General features: G+C 46.0%; 1 protein-coding gene across 5 annotated transcripts in view; it reads right to left on the bottom strand.

The window, feature by feature from the left end:
* EBF2 (EBF transcription factor 2) overlaps nt 1-5212 on the bottom strand; it is a 114264-nt gene extending 109052 nt beyond the window's left edge. Inside the window, exons 1-5 of one of the 5 annotated variants that reach the window (XM_015883033.3) lie at nt 4491-5212; nt 1995-2151; nt 1007-1070; nt 701-756; nt 276-349 (exon numbers count right to left, since the gene is read on the bottom strand). In XM_015883033.3, coding sequence (XP_015738519.1) covers nt 276-349; nt 701-756; nt 1007-1070; nt 1995-2151; nt 4491-4621 — 482 coding nt within the window. In that variant the 5' untranslated portion in view covers nt 4622-5212. Of the gene's footprint in view, nt 1-275; nt 350-700; nt 757-1006; nt 1071-1994; nt 2152-3210; nt 3264-4490 lie in introns of those variants that run through there. The other 4 variants (XM_015883034.3, XM_085510147.1, XM_085510146.1 and 1 more) reach the window with 4 other exon arrangements.
* Between the last annotated feature and the right edge of the window lie 13842 nt (nt 5213-19054).

Here is a 19054-nt window from a genome sequence, read left to right as displayed (position 1 = left end):
ACCCTCTAAATTATAACATTAAAAAAGATCCAATTTTCATGTGTAATTAAAAGATAGAAACCCTTTAAGTATGGCTTACAAAGTATAGGAAGGATTTGGGTTTTGGTTTGGAAGCTTTTTTGCCTGGATGGATTGTTTTGGGGAAGGAGAGCAACTAAACAAGATTAAACAATGTTGATTATATTAATTTAATAAATTAAAATCACTCAAAGGAAAAGCTTGAAAGGCCATTTCAGCATCTACGTAACCACCAGCCGCGAACAAAAGCATCTTACCTGCACATGACTTCATGAGTGAGCAGCACTCTGCACATCTCGGGATTCTTGTTCTGTCCTTCATAAGTTATGGGCTACAAAAACAAAGACAAGGGGTCAGTGGGCACCACCTGGGCATCCCTTCATTCTGATCACAGCCAAATTGGTGGTGAAGGGGGTTTTTTCCCCCTTATTTTTCACCGTGGTTTACAAATGGACGCGTTCCCCAAAAGTCCTTTGGAAGAGGGAGGGCAGCTTATATAGAAATATTGGATAGGACCTTATAATGCATAGAGGGGAAAAAGAAATAAAAAATTAAAAAGAACGACATAAAAACACAAAAGTTTTATTAGCAACTAAAACACAAACGAGACAAAACCGAACAAGAGGAAGAATTAAGCGAAGAGCACGGATAAATGGGATGGGTGTATTTGAGCCACGCTCACCTGCTTGGTGACAGAATCAATGAGTCTGACATACAGATCCTGTTCAGTCCTGACACCTACAGCAAGAGAGGAGCGATTAATGCCGACGCGTCTCTCCGTACGCAGCAGCACTTTAACAGTGCCCTATTACACACAGCTTGGATTCATTGCCTATAGTGCTCTCCCCAAAGCTCACCCCGACAATGAAGGGATGCTAAGGAAGGGAACCCCAATGGATTTCCACTGCCCTTTAGAAATCACAGCAGCAGTGCCTAGAAATCCCACCCGGGTTCATCGCCTGCGGGAGGAGCAGCAGAGCGCACTCACCGTTGCTGTACAGGAGCTGCAGTTTGTAATGCGTGCCGTTGTTGGTCTTTTCATTGCCTTGCTCCTGAAAAAGGAATCAAAACTCAACTCTCCAAGAACTTAAATGGGCACGTTACAAATGTGAGAGCCGATCATTGCGATGGGAGCCACAAAGTGCATTAAAATGGTGAATTGAGTGATGGGGATAAATTCACCTTCCCACTAATCCAGGAGAAACTACAAAATACCGCTGACATCGCTTTCTGTGGGAGTTCAAGAACTTCTTTTCCTCTCTTAGTCACTATTCTGCTCTCAAGGCAATACAGCATGCAGCGAACAGGGATGTTTTGAGGCAGTTAACATCAAGCAGATTGATAGCAGAAACGCATGGTGGTTTTTCTTGCTTTAAATGTGTTCCATTACTTTGCAGCGCTGTCACTGCTGATACTTATTTCCTGCAGGTTACGTTATAGTGTTTGCTCGCAGGATTTTCCCCCCTTCATTCCCTAAAAGATGCCCATCTCTGAGAACATTTTCCAATTGCAATAATCTTTTACACAACTCAGAAAAGCAGCCGTAAAAACAACAGCACGAAGCAACGCAAAACACTTCACGTGTGGATCCAAAGCACAAAAGCAAATGCTTTTCCAGCCCTGCCACTGACTGTAGAGCCTTGAGAAGCAAACAGCTCAGTAGATGATAGGATGTAATTCAGGCCACATCCTGCTCCTGTTGGGGAACTAATAAAACTTGGCCGATCTGGTGGATTTAACCAAAATAATAAAAGATGATTTTATATTATCCACCCTCTTCTCCCCAATGATTTTATTTCTTTTTATTCTATTAATAATGTAGGAAACCCCTGTTGTGCTGTTGGTGCTTGAAAGCTTCGCAGCCCCAGCAGCCCTTCCAAACACCTGAACCCTTCCCCGAGAACGGGTTGTGCGGCACCGGGTGGTACAACAGGTATTTAATCTAAAGGAAGAAAAAGAAAGATAAGCAGCCTTACTTTATCGTTTTCTACAAAGTCCACAAAAGCTGTCCTCTCTATTTCCACGGGCTGCCCTTGTCTGTCGTAGAGAGCCAGAACGAAGTGAAAGAAATTGGATTTCCTCAAGTTGGAGGGTGGCTGCTTTTCAAAGTGCGCTCTGGACAGAGCTACGCCGCTGTGGAGGAAACACACGGGACAGGGGGTGAGCGGAGGGACAAAGAGATCGTGCAAAGCAATAAACAGAAGGGGGAAGAGGAGCTCAGGGGGAGCCTCGGAGAGCTCGGCAGTGCGGGATGCCCGGCGAGGTGATAACAGCCGCTCCACTGCGGCTCAGAGGCAGCGCCGGGAAAAAGCTCTGCCCCATTCGGTGCCATCGGGGCTCACACATCCTCGAGCATCAGAGCTGTGCTCGGAGGACAAAAATAATTTGCAAGAAAAAAATAACTTAAATAATTGCTGGACTCAATAGTTGTTTTCCTGCCTTTCCTCTACCCGTTTATTTTTCGGTTGGCTGCAATAGTAGTTTTCCTGCCTCTACCCTTTTCCTCTACCCCTTCCTTTCTCGCTAGATGCAATAGTTGTTCTCCTGCCTCCTCTACCCGTTTGCCTCCCGGCTGTCATATTTCTGCCCCCCGAAGTGGGAAGTACAGACAGCACAGAGCTTCCAGGCGCTCTGATGGCCGCACATCCCACCCTCGTTTGCTTCTCCTGCTGAATACAAACGAACTGAAAGCGGTTCCTACGAGCGGACCGACCGCCTGAGGACACCCCGGTGAGAGGCAGCCCGTTCCGGGCACAACATCTGCTTCCCTTAGCAGCGAAGTTTGTCGCGAAGTCTTTAATGACCGACCTCGCATTGCTGCTCGGCTCTTCGGATTTAAACAGAGGGGATCTGGGTTTATTTGTCCCTTCCCCTCATCTTCCCCACCGACCGCAGAAAAAGCGGCGTTTTTTCCCAGCTTAGGATGCTGGAAACGCTTCTGTGTCTCTGCAGCACCCCGAGCCGCGTTTGGCTGCGAGAAGGGTTACACCTCCATCCCCAAAACAGGGAGCAAAGGGGTGCAGAGCAGCACCGAACATACGGGTTAAATCTAACAGCCAGACAAGCCCGGAGTCAGAACTGTTCAATTTTCAGCCCCCGGAGCTGTGCTGGCAAAAATCACTCAACTCTTTCGCAGAACTACAGCTGTTTCCCTGCGTTTTCCATTGCCAATAAGGTACGGTGTGAACTCACCGCATCCGCCACAACTGCACCCACTTTAGGGCTTTGATTTCTCGGTTCGTTACCGCTCCCAATAATAACCCAGCGCTACTTCTCCCCCCCTCCCCTCCCTCTCCCCCCAACCCCGTGCGACCGCTGCCACGAATTGGAAGCTCCAAAGGAACCGTTTCCTTTTGCTTTCGCTTTCCCCGGCAATAAACGTCTTATCACCCCCCCTACCAGCCCCCCTTCCCGTCACACCGTTTATTAAACCATTTATCGACATTCACAAAACTCCGATAAACTCCTCCCATGGTGCACGGAGAAACTCGCTCACGGATCGGGCCGTGGCTGGACTGTTTCTGTAAGGTCCCCCCCTCTCTCGTTTTGGTGTCCCAATCTGCTGCTCCATGTGCCCTTTGCTTTGCCTCTATATAAAATAAAACCCAACGTACTCGGAGGGCTGATTCAACCTTCCCATCCCGGTGTATATGTACCCAAAGAGTGATGAGAGAAATATATAATTAGTTAAAGGAGTTTCTATCATCTCATCCTAAAAGGGATAAGAGCAGAGCAGCGGTCCTACACCAACTTGGCTGAGGAGGGGATTAAAAAAAATAATAATAAAGTAATTGAAATAAATAGGAAAAAGGAGGCGTGGAGGAGGATGATGCTAAATACTAAACGAACCAAAATTGCAAATAATTAAACGACAAAAACCAAGAGCCAAAGCCCAGGCGGGGTGCGAGCAGTGGGAACACGGCATGCCACGCTGTTACCCCCTGCCCGCATCTATGGGTTAACATTTCGCCGGCGCTCACGGTAGCGACTTGAATTAAGTAAAACAAGATGGGATGAGGGGTGAGGGAAAGGGAGGGGGGGGGGAAGATCGGCGTTTGAGTTGATTTTTTAAACTTTGGCTGCTTCTATTCTGCTGTACGGCTCGGGAAGTGGGAAAGAGTCGTTGGTATCGCTAGAAGGAGCGATTCCTTCCGACAAGGCTCTTGTGTAGAGGGGGGGAAAAAGAAGGATGGGGGGGGAGCCGATGTCTGCTGTCAGACCCTGCAGTGGATATGAGGAGTCGCGATGCTCTGCTGTGTCCCCATCTCTGCCTGCACTGCCCTGAACCCTCATTGAGAAGTCCGGGGAGGGAAGTGGGGGGGGGGGGGGGTGAGGGGACAGAAAGGGAGAAAATCAATTTGATATCAAATGCAAATAAGAGGGAGGAAAGAAACGGCTGCTGGAAAAAGGGGGGATAAAGGAAAAGAAATAAAAAGAGAGGGAAGAAAGAGGAGAAAACCGCTCCCGGTTACCTTTGTGCTGCTACATTTGCATCCACAACCCCAACGTTTCTGACCCAGGACCTGACGGAATCCATCTCAGAACCCAGAGTTTTGTCTTTCAGAATCGGTCCTCTTCCCAAAGTATCTTGGATCCCAAACATTTAAGAAGTCTATTCCAAATAGCAACAGTTTCCTTCGATTGGGGGGGGGGGGTGTAGGGAGGGGGGGGAAGGGGGGGAAAATCAGGGAGGAGGGGAAGAAAAAAAAATACGCAGCTCCTGAAAATTGACACACACAAATCCCGGGCAAGCGGAGAACTTCAGCTTTGAAACCAACTTCAGCTTTAAGTGCTACGTGTGTTTGAGTGCCTTCAAATGGGGGGGATGGGGGGGGGTGGAGAGGAAGGGTGATGGGGGGGTGGGGGGGAAGTTTCTCCTCTGGCAAAGTGAGTTAAGCCGATTCGGTCTCTCTTGGCATCGTCATCGTCCAAACGCAGGGAGCCGCATCCACAAACCGAGGGCCGTTAGAAGGGATCACCTGTTTCGAGAAAGGCACTGAGAGAAGAAGGGTTGATCGCTGCCTAATCCGGAAGGAGAAGAGGAAAAAAAAGCAATAACAACAATAACAAAAAAGGCTCGGGATGATTTTGGGGAAGAAAAAAGAAGGAACGGAGAGACGGAGGTTGATGACACCGCGCCGGGAAGAGCCGCTGCTTCCCCACCCCGTCACCATGAATGGGTTACACAGCCCGGAGCGGGCGCGCCGGGAAAGGGGGGAGGAGCCTGTATCCATATAAGGGCTTTTTATTTCCATACCACGCTCAGATTGGAGGATTGAAGGTAATTCTGAACCTCTTGGTTACGGTCCCGAACAAGCCCCGGTGCGGGGCGACACCGCCGCGTCCCAGCCGGGACCCGCAGCGCCCCGCAGGACCTCCCCCCGTCCGGCCTCGTAAAACACGCAGCTGATCGCTTCCAGGCGCTATATTTGAAAGCAACACCATCACGTACCACGATACACTCAAAGGAGGCTCTGAGTGAGGGGATGGGGGCACGACAGGCCGCCCCACCCGCAGCACTAACAGCGGACGGGGCTGTCAACTCGAGCCTGAACCACCCTCCGTTAAACCAACGTGGAAAACATCCCTTGGTAAAGGAAAAAGCGAAGTTATCCCGGCCGCTGTGGTTTTATTTTATAAAGCCATTTGGGCTCGTTGCTGTTTTCCTTCTGTGTTCTGATCCGGGCATAGATCTGCCTCCGAAATCCATATAACACCAACGCGAAAACAGATTTCAAGACAATGAATGCAAATCTGTGCTCAGAGACCATCTGCCAGATGAGGGAATCAGATGTTCGGTAGTTAAAGGGACAGAGCGAGGATTTCCTCCGCTCATTATGCGCAGCTCCACACTCCAACCCGCTTTATTTTATAACGGGATGAGATTCAGACCGAAATTCAAGCTGTGTTTTCAGCTCCTGTTTCCACTCCCATCTCGCAGAGCCACCTTTCTAATACGTGTCAGACCGATACAGCTTATGTGACATTTGATACGGTTCTCCTAAAAGAAATTACCCCCAAATCCCCCCCCACAAAAGTCTTCCTATAAGCTTTACATAGAAATGCGTCCTTAATTCAAACCCGAAGCCGGGATTGAATTATTCTGTCCACATGAGTGACAGATACGGCAAGAGATGAACCCATCCATCCCACATATCTCTGTTAAGGAGGTTTACTACCAAACCCATCGGCGTTCAATGAGAGATTCGAGCAGGGCAGCGAACGGGGCATTACTGAATAAAAGCAGCAGTTCGGGGCTGCGATCAGAATCGGAACCGCACCTCAATGCTCCGAGATTAAAACTTAAAGAGGGTGATCTACTCAAAGGTATAAGAGAATAAGCGTACAACGTGAAGGGACGGGGACTTTTTGTTCCCACTCCAGGCACGGGTCCGATCCCTCGGCTTAATGTCTCCTTTTTGTACCAGGAGCGTTTTTTGGCTGTGCCACCCCCATCGTTTCCCCATCAGTTCCTAAAGCCGGAGTGTGGATGGGAAGGGATGGCGGTGGAATTCCCACTCGAGCGAACCTTGGTTGATTTATTCATAAGGAGAAAGTGTTTTCCTAAGAGCCGAAGTCTCGATACAGCCGAGTCTGCCCCTGTACCGCGTTAGAGGCGCTCCGGTCGGATTGAAGGCAGCTGCTTATTCAGTCCCAGTGAGATGCTCAAGGAAGCCCGGTGGGTTCCGGGACCGTGCCAGCTTTGGGGACAATGGAGACTCGTGTGCCGTGGCCCCGGGGGGAGCGATGCTTTTAGGGATTCATAGCGGGTCAGGGGGCAGCGGAGGGGGTCAGAGGAGACGCGCTCCCCTCGCCCCAAACAGCTGCCACCAGAATTCGGCACTTGAGGGATAAACGAGCAGAGCCGTTCCCCGCTGGTTCAGCGGGGCTGTGGCCGTGGGGCAGCCCGGGATCCCTACACAGTGCCTGCGGGATGGGGAGGGGTCGTGGGCTCAGCCCCACACCGGGGAGATGGAGCGATCCCGGAGGGAAGAAAGAATTCTCCCCCCTCCTTCCTAAAACTTTCTCTTCTTTGCAATGTATGTCAATAAAGCAGCACTTAAGCACTTCTAAAGCCTGAAACTCCGGGTCTGGAATCCCTGAATTCCCTACTTCGAGCAGCCGGTTTAGGCACAGTTTGCAGAAAGCACAACCCTCAATCTCTCCCGATGCAAGTTCTCCAAGAGAAATCAGCGCTGACATCGGTGCAGCCGCTGTTGAGGTCGCTGCAGTTGAGTCCGTTCCAGCGGCAAGCGACAGGTAAACGGCACCAAGGACTGAGGGATGGAGGAGAGCATCGGCTTGGAGGGGAAGAAGGAGGGGAAGGAGGAGGGCAGGGGGGAACAAACCGAAAGCTTTTCTTAAATAGACGAAAGCCTCGAGCAGCCCCAACTCCGCCGGGTACACAACTCGCTCCAAAGAGAATTTAGAGGCAGAAAGAAGAGCGTGTGCGAGGCTCGGGGAGGGCAGCCCGGCAGCAGCGACGCAACTCGGGGGGGGGGGGGGGGGGAAGAACGGAGCCACTCAGCCCCCCATGGGAGAACCCCAACCCCACTTCGGGAATCGCTCAGACCGCTTTTCTTCCTCATCTTAAGGAGGAAATAAAAGCGACTGTTCAGTGAGCGCTGATCGTTTCCTTGCGGAGGAGCAGCTCGTCTCGGTGCCGCACAGCGGGACAGGTGAGCGTGTTTAATGCGGTAAAGCGAGACACCCGCCCTCTTCGAGAGGTTTTAGGCACCAGAATCAACTTTCACAACGCCTTGGGAACTCCCAGGAGGAAGGAAAGTATTATCTTCAGTGTATACGCAAGTCCTAGAACGCATAACCTTAAAACTGCTGTTATTTCCTCCCACTCTTACGGGCAAAAAGTGAAGAAGGCAAGTCAGGCTACGGCCAATAAAGGCACTGAGATGGAAGCACTTCGTTCTCGCTCTTGAATTCGTGATAATTCAGCATCCCTTCAGATGTCCCAAGGGAACAAATCGTAGGTTAAAATTATCAGTGTCAGAGGGGAAAGGATAATTCCTCTTTCCTTCTTCACCCGACAATCTCAGCGAGTTTCATTCCTGTTGACAAACACTTCATATTTAAGCCTTTCTTAAAGCAAGCCGCTCGCATGCAAACACCCTCCCGTGGTTTTGAAAGCAAACAACGGTATTTGAGAAACGAAGAGCTCCCCGAAAATAACTTCCCGGAGCCCAAAGGCAGAGCCAGCATCGCAATAAGAGCACACGGTAACGAGAAGCAATAGGAGGCTGCGATGCTGACTCGGGTCTTAAGGGCATGGGGCACTCAGCACTCACACACAGCTCTGCTTTGCACGGCTGCTCCGATTCAACGTAATTTACATTTACAGGATGGCCTATTTCATTTAAATAGGAATGTTTGGAGCAAGGAAAGCCTATTGAAGGGCTCGATACAGGTTTAAAGCAGCGCAGGTGCACGCAACAAAATCCTAAATGCAGCCTGGGCTCTTAACTGGGAATGCTGCGTGCAAGACAGGGGGGTAAAAATGCATTGCTGAGGGCTACATCCATTCTAGAACCTTTTGTTTGCTATAACTTCTGCTTTATCTCAGAAGCAGAGCACTTGATTTGATGGCTGGAAAAAGTTGCATCTCCAAATATAGGATTGTTCTCTATTCCTCATCCCTATGCTATTTGGAAGCATCTAGAAAGAAGGTTTCATAGCTGTCAGATCTTGAGCTATACCTGCTCCCTCCCCTTGGGTCATAAAGGTGACGCCAACCAGAGCCAACTCTCCCTGCTGCCCAGTGCAAGAAGTGTCACATCTATAAGCACCAAACAAAATGCTTTCCAACTTACAAATGCATAAATAAGCATTTAATAACTTCTCCTTTCCCAAATAGAAAACACTGTAACCGCCACATCCTCCTTCAAGCCCCCCATTCGTTCCATTAAGTAGGTGCTTTTCTCACTACAACAGAAAAGCACATCTGCTAGGTTTTACATCCAGCTTTTTAAGATACTTTTACTGCCTTTTGCTTAACGTGGCTCTTGGAACACGTTAGCAAAGAATATTTTACCATCGGGAGTGTATGTTCCATTCTAGTTTATAATGCAGACTTAGAAGCCTCAGCACTGAGTTTGTTTTCCTAAGCACACAGAGCCTCAAACCAACAAGTACATTGGGGAAGAACACTTCAGGTGGGTCTATATTTGTACTGGAAGTCTCCCTTAGCTTATGGAAAACAATTGAGTTCAGCTTTCAATGTGTCTGAGGATGTCAATTACCAACATTGAACTTCAAATGCAACAAGCAAAGTTTGGGTTATCACAGCCTTTATAGTCCCACCATACACACACTTAGTGACACAGCTCCAGCTGGGAAATGCATCCTCCATAAGAAACCAGACAAATGCAGACGCAATGAGGAGCAGAAACACATCCACTCACTAACATGATCCTAAAACAGTCCCCAGTCCTACCAACATTCTTATCCTTAACCTATATTAGCCACCAGAATGGTCTTACAAGAATTACTTGATGATATACACATGCTTAACCATCTATACAAGGCCTCCCTTTTATTTCTTGACTCAATTCTGTCTTAAACAGGTGTCTAATTTCAATCACATGAATACTCAGGTTGAAGCCATGCCATAGGGACACTCTGCCTACTGACTTTAAGCCCCTCACTAGATGATAATTTGATTTTTCCCACTGTTTCAAAACATGAAGAACTGTGAACACAACTTTTTCTTTTTGTAGAACCTGAGCCCAGTGAGTGGGAAAACTCACTTATCAAGATTCTGAATCTGGTTGGAGGTTATTGGTGCTGCCATCATACAAATTACCAGGATGGAGAAGATCTCTCTTGGGGATGGTCAATAATCAAAACATCTGTCTCCCACTCCTCCTTTTAAAGCATCTGGTACTTGAAGCTAAGATATAACATACAAGAAGCTTAATCTAATCTGACTAGTCCTATGTTCTTTCCATAAGGCAAGAAGGAAGTAGTTAGAAGCTCAGTATATCATAATTAGAGCTTCACAACCTTGGAGAGACAGCTCTGCTCTTCTCTGAAGTGTATTTAATAATCTGAAGAGCGTTGCAGTGTTGTTTTTATTCTTGATTTGGTGGAACTGAACCATTGCACTCCTGGCTCCATGAACCTCACTGGACTCCTCCCTCAATGATCAGCAGCTGCTGCTCTGCGTGACCAGATTCTGATCCTGCAAATGTTTGCTCTTTAACACAGGCAATGAGGCTGAGGATCCATAGCACCAATGGTTCACAATAGATTTCCACAGGGTGAGACCCCCACAACACTGAGCTTCCATTTTTTTAGTTCATCCCTAAATTATTAGGGCTCCATCCCAGACCCTTCCTAAGGGAAGGAGAAATCCACCATGAGTTTTATGCCTCCTGTGCTATTCAATTCCCATTCACCATCTGAACTGTTTCTTTCATCACTACTTCTTCAGTATTCATTTTTAGAGTAAATAGAGATGCTTTGAAATTTACACGTACCTAAATGGCTCTGCTACTTAAAAGCATCTGGGCATCATTACATTTCCATCATCAGTATTAGTTAGATGGGGAAAAAAATAATGTTTTACTAAATAACCTGATACTATTCCTACTAAAGTGCATTGCTAATATACTTGAAATGAAAGGCTGTACCACATGCCCCCTGCAACCAAGCTGAGATACTGCAACAGAAGGAAAGAATATCCTTTAACTTTGTGCCTGACAGATATATCATATCCAAACATAACTTTAACTGCAGCTTCTCAAGCATGTTTTCCATAAGCAGAGACTCACAACAGCAAAGATGAAGCCTGAGGACAAATAAAGTCCATATGCACCTGTAAAAGATGATGGACCCAAGGCTGATGGGTAATGGGTACAGATAAGGCTTTTCTGAAGGCATTCTAGGGGAATACCCAAATATAATATCAGTCCACATTAAGAAATCAAATTCAGATTAGCTGGTATCTGATAAGAGCAGAAGCCAGATTAGATTTAGCCACTGGTGAAGGATCGTTGTCAGCACGCCACAAAAAGGCACCATTAAAACAATCAGAGTCAGGCTGTGCAGCAAGTAGAGATGCCCAAAGTAGAGATGCCCAGTGTAGATTTCATTGTGAGCCATGAGATTTTAAGATGTAATGAGCCTTGAAATCAACTCAGGCATGTTTTCCTCCATAGATCAGAGAATAAGAACTGTCCCATTGGCCACAGTTCATCAGATATCTCTGCTGGGGACAGCCCTTCCAAGGCAGGCTATTCTAGTTTTATAGTCATTGCACACCAGTTGGATAATACCAGGCAATAGGGGGGAATAGCAGATGAGAATGGGAATGGAAGAAAACCAGTTTTCCACTTGCAGCCTCCCCTGGTACTGAGCTACTGGAGAAAGAAGTACAGTCAGTCACTCCAAAGTCCACAGCATGTCCAAGGTAATAGAACTGATGAATGGGTTCATAGTGGTTCAGAAGAGCACCCCAAGCAGACAAATCTTTGCCATCCACATGTATTAGTTGGCTTTAGAGAAGGAAAACACACACTTGTTTTCAAGAGCATGTGTTGCAAGCATCTGAAGGGTAGAATATGTTGGAGCATATGGCATATAATTTCTTTCTCCATTCATAATCTGCAGCAAGACAGCAAAAATCAGTTCTAAGTACAGGCTCCAGCTTTCATTTGAAAACATTTCTAGTGCGATGTCCTTCCAGCAGGCTTGCTTAAGCATCATCTAAACAGACAGTTATCAAAGTGGCTGGATGTTTTCATGGCAATGGAAGGGCTATGGAATTTGCTTATAATACATCCATGCCATACAGCTTTAAGACTCTCCTGCTTGCTACTTCCATTGCTGGCTTGCAAGTACAAACAGTATGGGATGGTACCAGCAGTGTACTCTGCTTATGTGACGCTCTAGTGGCTGCTGTTTAATACAGATGGAATATAAAGCTCCTTCACTGCACTGCTCACAGACTGAACTTCTCAAGAGATCAAGAGATAAGAAAGCAGAGGCACCCAAAAGAAGAACCAAGAGAAGATACAACTTCACCCACATTATGGCATGAAGTCACTCTGACCTGCATTTTCTCACTACAACAATGAAGATCACCTTCTAATCAAGAAAGATAATTCTTAAGATGGTAATCATTTCCCTTTAGTAAGTCTAAGGAGTCTGGAAGGCAACTTTCTCCTCAGTAGCTGATAAAATGATATAGAAGTGAGTGTGTACACAAAAGGAGTGAGCCCTCACCATTATCAGAGTCAAGGTGCTGACAAACATGCTGATAAGGGAGTAGTTTTGATAGGAGAAAGGCTCTAAAAGAAGCAATGGGGGGGTCTTGGATAAAGATTTGGACTGCTGGGGGAACGGGAAGCTGAATAGTTGAACTGATGACTTGAGATCATCACAACAGCAGCACTTCCAACAGTGGGAGGTACATGAGAAGCTGGCAGCAGAACCTCAACCCTTTGGGTAGAAAGGCAAAAGGCAGATCTACAGAGTACAATTCCAGTGCAGATCTGGAGGATGAAGTGCAATGAGTCCATAGGTCAAGAGAAAAGGCTCATCAACTGCACAGTTCATTAACAATTAAAGTATTACAAGGGCTCTCCAATTACTTGAAAAGAAAAGGGATGATAGTGAGTCAGGCATTACATACACGCACTGCTTTAAGAGGCTGAACAGTAGGTGGCAGTGGGGGAAATAGAAGGATGATTTATTTACTCAATTTACAGTTTGGAAAAAGAGGTTTATAGAAGTTAAGCCACTCATCTGAAATTACACAGGAAACCAGGAATTCTTCCCTATTTTACCTGTTCTCCAAGTAGAACCGTATTCAGTCTTCTTGTAGGGTAGCACATAAAACCAACCTGCAGCAGAAGCCGCTGCTCTGCATGTCGTTTACCTGTGCAATGCCACCATCTTGTGGTCTGCACAACCACAGCATCTTCATTTCTTTGACAGCAAGCAAAGCTAATGAACCTTCTTTCCTAATGAATGCTTTTTCTGTTTGCTTTTGAAGGAGATTTGCACCGCACTGTCAGGCCTGATACCCAAGCACCAACCCAAAGGAGCTCCCCACAATGAGGAATTATCATCTGGATTAAACCCAACTTCTGGTGCAAGCATAGAATGCATCAGGAACAACTCGCAGCAATAAATTGAGGATCAATAACCTCAGGTCCCACTAGCAAGTTATTCCATAGCAAAAAGCACGCCCATCTTCTTACTCCCTACCTATTAAATGAGCATAAGGTGCCTTTGCAATGCGGCTGAAGATCCACAAATGACAAGCAAAAATGAAAAGTAGATAATAGAAGAATTCTCATGTTTGGCCACAGTGGAAAAGAGTGACTCCTCCTTGGAAAAATTCAGCTCGACTCCAACCAGGAAAAGTTTATCTGAAACTGCCATGAAATAAAAATACTTCAGATAACTGCTACTGATAGAATCAAGACATCCTGTATGACATCAAGCCAGGCTGTGTTCCAGGATACCAGCACACAGAAGCATTTACAACAATTTTCCCCTTCAGTGACCAACACAAAGCAGGTTCAGAATAACATTAGAGCCAAGAATACACCTTCCAAAACCCAGACATTGACAGTCTGCAGTGTCCTCCTCAGAGGCTGAATTATATCCTCCATCTGCACCACCACTCTTTGCATGCTACCTTGCTGGCTTTGCACTTGTTTCTATCAGGCAATTCTGCACTCCAGCTTCCATTTGCCAAATAATCACACGCCCCAGAGAGTTTTACATCACAGTCAAACTCTTTCCAAAAATATCAGAAGCTGCTTTTTTCCTCTTTTTACCTTTCTGCTTCTCTCAGGCCCACGTGGAGCAGATGAGAGCGAGATAAAGGCTGTGATCTAAGGGGAAGGATGATGGAATGATTTATTACTGAATCAGCCATTTTAGAACTGCTCTTATTTCCTCCAAAGCCGATCAAGACACGTTAAGATTTCAGAACTAGAAACATGAACTACTTTATCAAATGCAACCCTCAACCTGCCCCCACAGCAGCTTCAAAATACACTCAAATGTATTGGTTAAGTCTTGCCAGCATCCCAGGTCAGAAGCGGATGCTCTGAAGATCAGAAAACAGTAGGACCATAAGTTTTGCACACCACAGAAGTGAGACCAGGCCTCAGCACACAGCTGTGGTCAATACACAAGGAATGAGATAAGCACAACATGTGCTCCAGGTGCATTGCTTACACTTAATGTGGAGAGGCATGTGCTGCTGCTTCTTACTGAGATCAAGAAATAGATCCCCATTATGGCAGTCCTTCAGGCAGTCCTTGCAGCAAGCATGAAATAAACATTTTTATACCTCAAAAATAAGGCTAAGACTCAAAGTATGACATAACACATCCACTGCATTCATGGCAAGAGGAAAACAACATAAGCATATTTTTTCACATCACTTAACAAAAGCAAGACTATAAAGCCAAGGGTTTCAAGTCCAGTTTCAAGTCCAGTCTCACCCACAGCAATTAGCAATGCTTTTTAAGGTAACAACCCACACTGCTGATTGCTGAGCCTTGTCTTACGAGCATCACCTGAGTATTCAGACCTTTGCTCCCTGCTCAGCTCTCATTACTCTGCTACACAACAGCACTGCCATCGTTAACACCAGATTGGATTTTTATGTGTTCCTCCACATTGCCTCCTTTGCTTTGTATAACAGCCCTGAGCAGGGCAAGCAGCACAGCTGCCCAATCACAGTGTGCTAAGCAGCTAATCCAGGACACCTGGAACAGCTTTCAGGGCTAGGGTCACACTAAGCATTACCCATCCTTACATTTCCATTCTCCATACAGCAACATACAACTCCATACAACAACCCCTTTCTGTTAGGCAGGTGCTATGACCCTTCCATGTTAGGCTAAGGCTTGGAACCACCCTACAACAACATGCTTTCTCCCAGCCTAGAGCTAGAAAGAGGGAAAAACGAACACAAGAACTCATAGAAAAATAACTTTGGAGCAATAGAATATTAGTTTAAACTGAAGCAGATAAAAAGATAAAGCCTATAGGTAGGCCCATAGCCAGTGTACTTCCACCCCTCCCCTTTAAAAGCATCTTACACATGTCTTATTCAGCAAAGAAAAAGCCAAATAGACAAAAAACAAGATAAATGGAAAGAAAATCAGAATATTTGTAGACATTCATGGATAAATTCCTCTTTTTCTAGAGGTCTCAGGCCTGCGTGAGCAACCAAAGCCTACAGCACATTCTCCCACCATTTTACTGTCAGGTTGATTATAACAAACCCAATTCAAGTAGCAACAACAACACCACAAAAATAAGAGCAAAAGCATCACTACTGCAAAGAGTAATAATAGGTAAATAAAGGGGCCAAGCCCTTTCTCACACTGTTATGAAAGCCCAAAGCAGCACCAAACAGAACTCAACAACTACAACAAGAAAACCACCATCATATCACCATAAAATAAATTGATTCTTACCAGATACGCATCTTCACAAGAAGGATTTCTAGGAGAGAAAAGCACTGCCAGCAAGTGGAGCCACGTGGCAGAGGGGCTTTATATCAAGAGCCCAAGTGAGCTTGCAAAGTTCTAGAAGGTTCTGCTTGTGCCTCTGGGCTGTCCCAGGGTTCTCATTAAGAGATCATTAAGGGCACCTGTGGGGGCTCACACCTGTAAGGACTCATTCCTTCCTCCCCTTAAACTTCACAGATAGACAAAAAATGAATGTACTGCTCAGATTTCTATTGGAATTCTCTGTTCTGTGTGTGAGGTCAGGAAGTGGGGAGGACAAGGTCTGCTTTTCTATGAGGAAGAAGCCTGTGCTGGCACAGCTTTGCTCCTGGGTTTCAGTGTTCACTGCCTGCTGCTCCCCTCAGTGCTTTCATAGAGTCATTGGGTTGAAAAGGACCACAGTGACCATCTGCTTTCAACCCCCAGCTGTGTGCAGGGTCATCAACCCCCTGCTGTGTGCACCAGCCCAGGCTGCACAGAGCTACATGCAGCCTGGCTTTGAATGCCTGCATGGATGGGGCATCCACAGCCTCCATGAGCAACCAACTCCATGTGTTGCTGCTGGGGCAGAGCAGCTGGAAGGCTGAAAGGAGATGCTGGTGAGGTGAGGATCATCCTCTGCTCCCAGTAACAGCAATAGGATGTTGCAATAAAGATGTGATGGCCTTAAGTTGCACCAGGGGAGGCTCAGGTTGGATATTAAGAAGGAATACTATACCATAGTACTCTCTCTCTCTCTATATATATATATAGATATATAGATATATATATCTATATATATATATAGATAGATAGATAGATATATATAGAGAGAGAGAGTATATTTTTATATATAGTATATTTCTTAATATATATATATATATATTAAGAAAGAATACTATACCACTATAATACTATACCACTAATAGTGGTCAGGCACTAGTATAGGCTACCCAAGGAGGTGATGGAGTCACTGTCCTTGGGGGACAGCACCGACCCACAGAGCAACACCCCACAGCAGTCACCCAAAGCAAATCCATTCATTACACATGTGCAAAAGTCAGATTGATCCTTGAAGAACTTAATTTTCCCTGACATCTTCCACACCTCTGTGAGGAAAGATGGGGGGCTGGAAGTGCTGCCCAGCTCTGTCTGATGTTTTCACAGCACTTACCACCATAGGGCGATGGGGTTTTTTTATGCTGAGGCCTCCAGGTGCCACCATCAAGTAAAAATATTGTCTTAAGGACCAATTTCCGGAAACAATTTCAATTTCAAAACTAATTTATTTGAAAGGAAGAGAATTTGAGCTCCCTTCACGTTTAGATTAACTGAGACCCCGTAACAAATGCGTGGTTTTATCTGCAGATCAATGGTGCACATTCAGATCCTGTTTTCACAGCTGCAGAAGCATTTTGTTGGGCTGCAAAAGGTCGGGTTTGGGATATTTTCCATAGGTGGCAGCATTACTGCATTTCCTACTGCAATACAGCACTGATAGATAAACCCCCTAATGGGAAAAACCTTGGAGGAATTAATTACTTTCCTATGGAGGCTGTCACCCAGCACAGGCTGCAATATGGACATAGAGGATGGATTAAAGGAAGGTTTAGGTTGGATCTGGGAACTCTAGAGCATTCCTCATTGTCCCTGATAGATATTGGACAGATAAAGATGGGGAGGAAGGGAAGGAGAATATTTCAGTTGTGATCTTTAATCTCTTTGGAAGATAAACAATCAGTGGATGTATTTTCTTGCATGTCTAATAGGAAAGGATAATGCTACACTGCCATTTTTATGGGTTAGAAGGTCTCACAGGACCTGAGGCAGCAAAGTAACATGTCTTTCCTCAGCTGAAAACGTGACATGGTGCAGTTATATAAAACATTTCCCACCTAAAATTGAAAGGGTAGCAATAAAATAGCAGCTGAGTCATTCACCCAGCTCTGATTTGGAAGTTAAACCAGCAATGTAATTAATACAGAAACCTACCTGAAGCAGAAGAACTACCGAGATCAGTCTTGATCCTGAAAGGTGCAAACATCATGGGAATCGAGATGGTGTTTTAAACCAGTTGAAAGCTTGTTTTGAGTTTCAGCACTGCAAGCCCTGTCATGTGTCCAAAGGTCCATTTGCTTGGCAGTATATTGCTCTGAATTTTGTGGTTACTGCACAGCTGCACTGGTAAACTTGAGGAAAAGGCATCACCTACATTTCCAAGTTGTGACTTTAGGAATGTGCATTCTGCTGTGTTCAAAGCTCCTTTAGCCATCTATCCTTTCACATTAGTGAGTAAATTTAAAGGTAAGGGGTTATGGAGCCTATTCCAAAGACGCCCCACCAGTAACATGTTCTGACCTCCCCAAAGCTGGGGCTGGATTTTGTTACCCTCACAGCTGCTCTCACCAAGCACCCTTCATCAGACTTCTCTTTTTGGCATGGAACTCTCCCTTTCACCACTAATTAGGTGAGTAAATGCAATTACAGGCCCATGAAGCACACTTTCTATGACCAGCTGTAGACAGCTGGTGCAATTTGGCTGTACTGGCAGGCTCAGGTCTGTGTTGTGGCTGCCTGCAGGTGGAGATAAGGGAAGGAAATTCTGGGTGCTGCTCCCCAGCACGAGCACACAAACAGCACAACTTTTGCCTGCAGGCAAAGCTGCATTGTCCCACTGTGATATACACAGTGGTAGAAGAAGACTCCATTGCTGAGCTTGCTGGGTCTCTGCTTAACTAGACTCACATGTGCATGGGCTTCAGGATTCCTGCTTATCCTCTCACCTCTTGTATTTAAGATATTGGGAAAGAAATACCCCAAAGGAAGCTGCCTGTTATCCCACTGCTGCTGTTCCACATTTGCTTCATCTGTTTCATCTTTTGCTTCCCTTTCCTGACGGGTTTTATCCTAAAAAACATAGAGAAAAACACAGGTGTACAAACAAATATTTTAGAAGAAGACAAGACATTCCCTGTTCTACAAGCCACATTATCTCATCATTCATCAACCATGACTTAGAGTGGAAATTGTCCAGTATTTATGACCTCCCGTCTCAAATTCCCCCAGCAGCCTCATACAGCTCCCACCCTGTCCACACACTGAGCGCCAGCATTGGGTTCATCAAGGACAAATACCCAGAGCTGCCCCGAAGAACTTGGAAGTATTCTTGGCTCTGAGCATTAACTGAAATGCCACATACCATTGTGAACATATAAATGGGAGGGACCTGACCTCTACGAGTTATTTTTGGGGACTCAAAACAGGTTTCAGTGAAAGGGAAAGAGCAAAGAGGTTCCCATTTGAAGCATTTAAGAGAATTTTGTCCAGTTCTCTCCAAAAATCAAAACGTTTGGATTCTAATTGTAGCATAAACTTCATGCTCTTCCCCTGCTCCTCTCTGCTCCAACCAACACTCCCTCTTCAAAACAAGCTTACAAATTGATGTTCCTATTTCGGGATGGTCTGTGTTAAACATCCCCCACCCCCAGGGCATGGGAATCTAACTCAGCACAGCCCACTCGTGCCATGAAGGGCAGCCAATGATGTCACATCGATGGGTG

This window comes from Coturnix japonica, chromosome 10, assembly GCF_054131305.1.
Source record: "Coturnix japonica strain WE chromosome 10, WE-NBRP24, whole genome shotgun sequence".
NCBI classification, from domain to species: domain Eukaryota; kingdom Metazoa; phylum Chordata; class Aves; order Galliformes; family Phasianidae; genus Coturnix; species Coturnix japonica.
The sequence above is the reverse complement of the archived record's forward strand: the minus strand, read 5'-3'. Positions and strand labels throughout refer to the sequence as shown.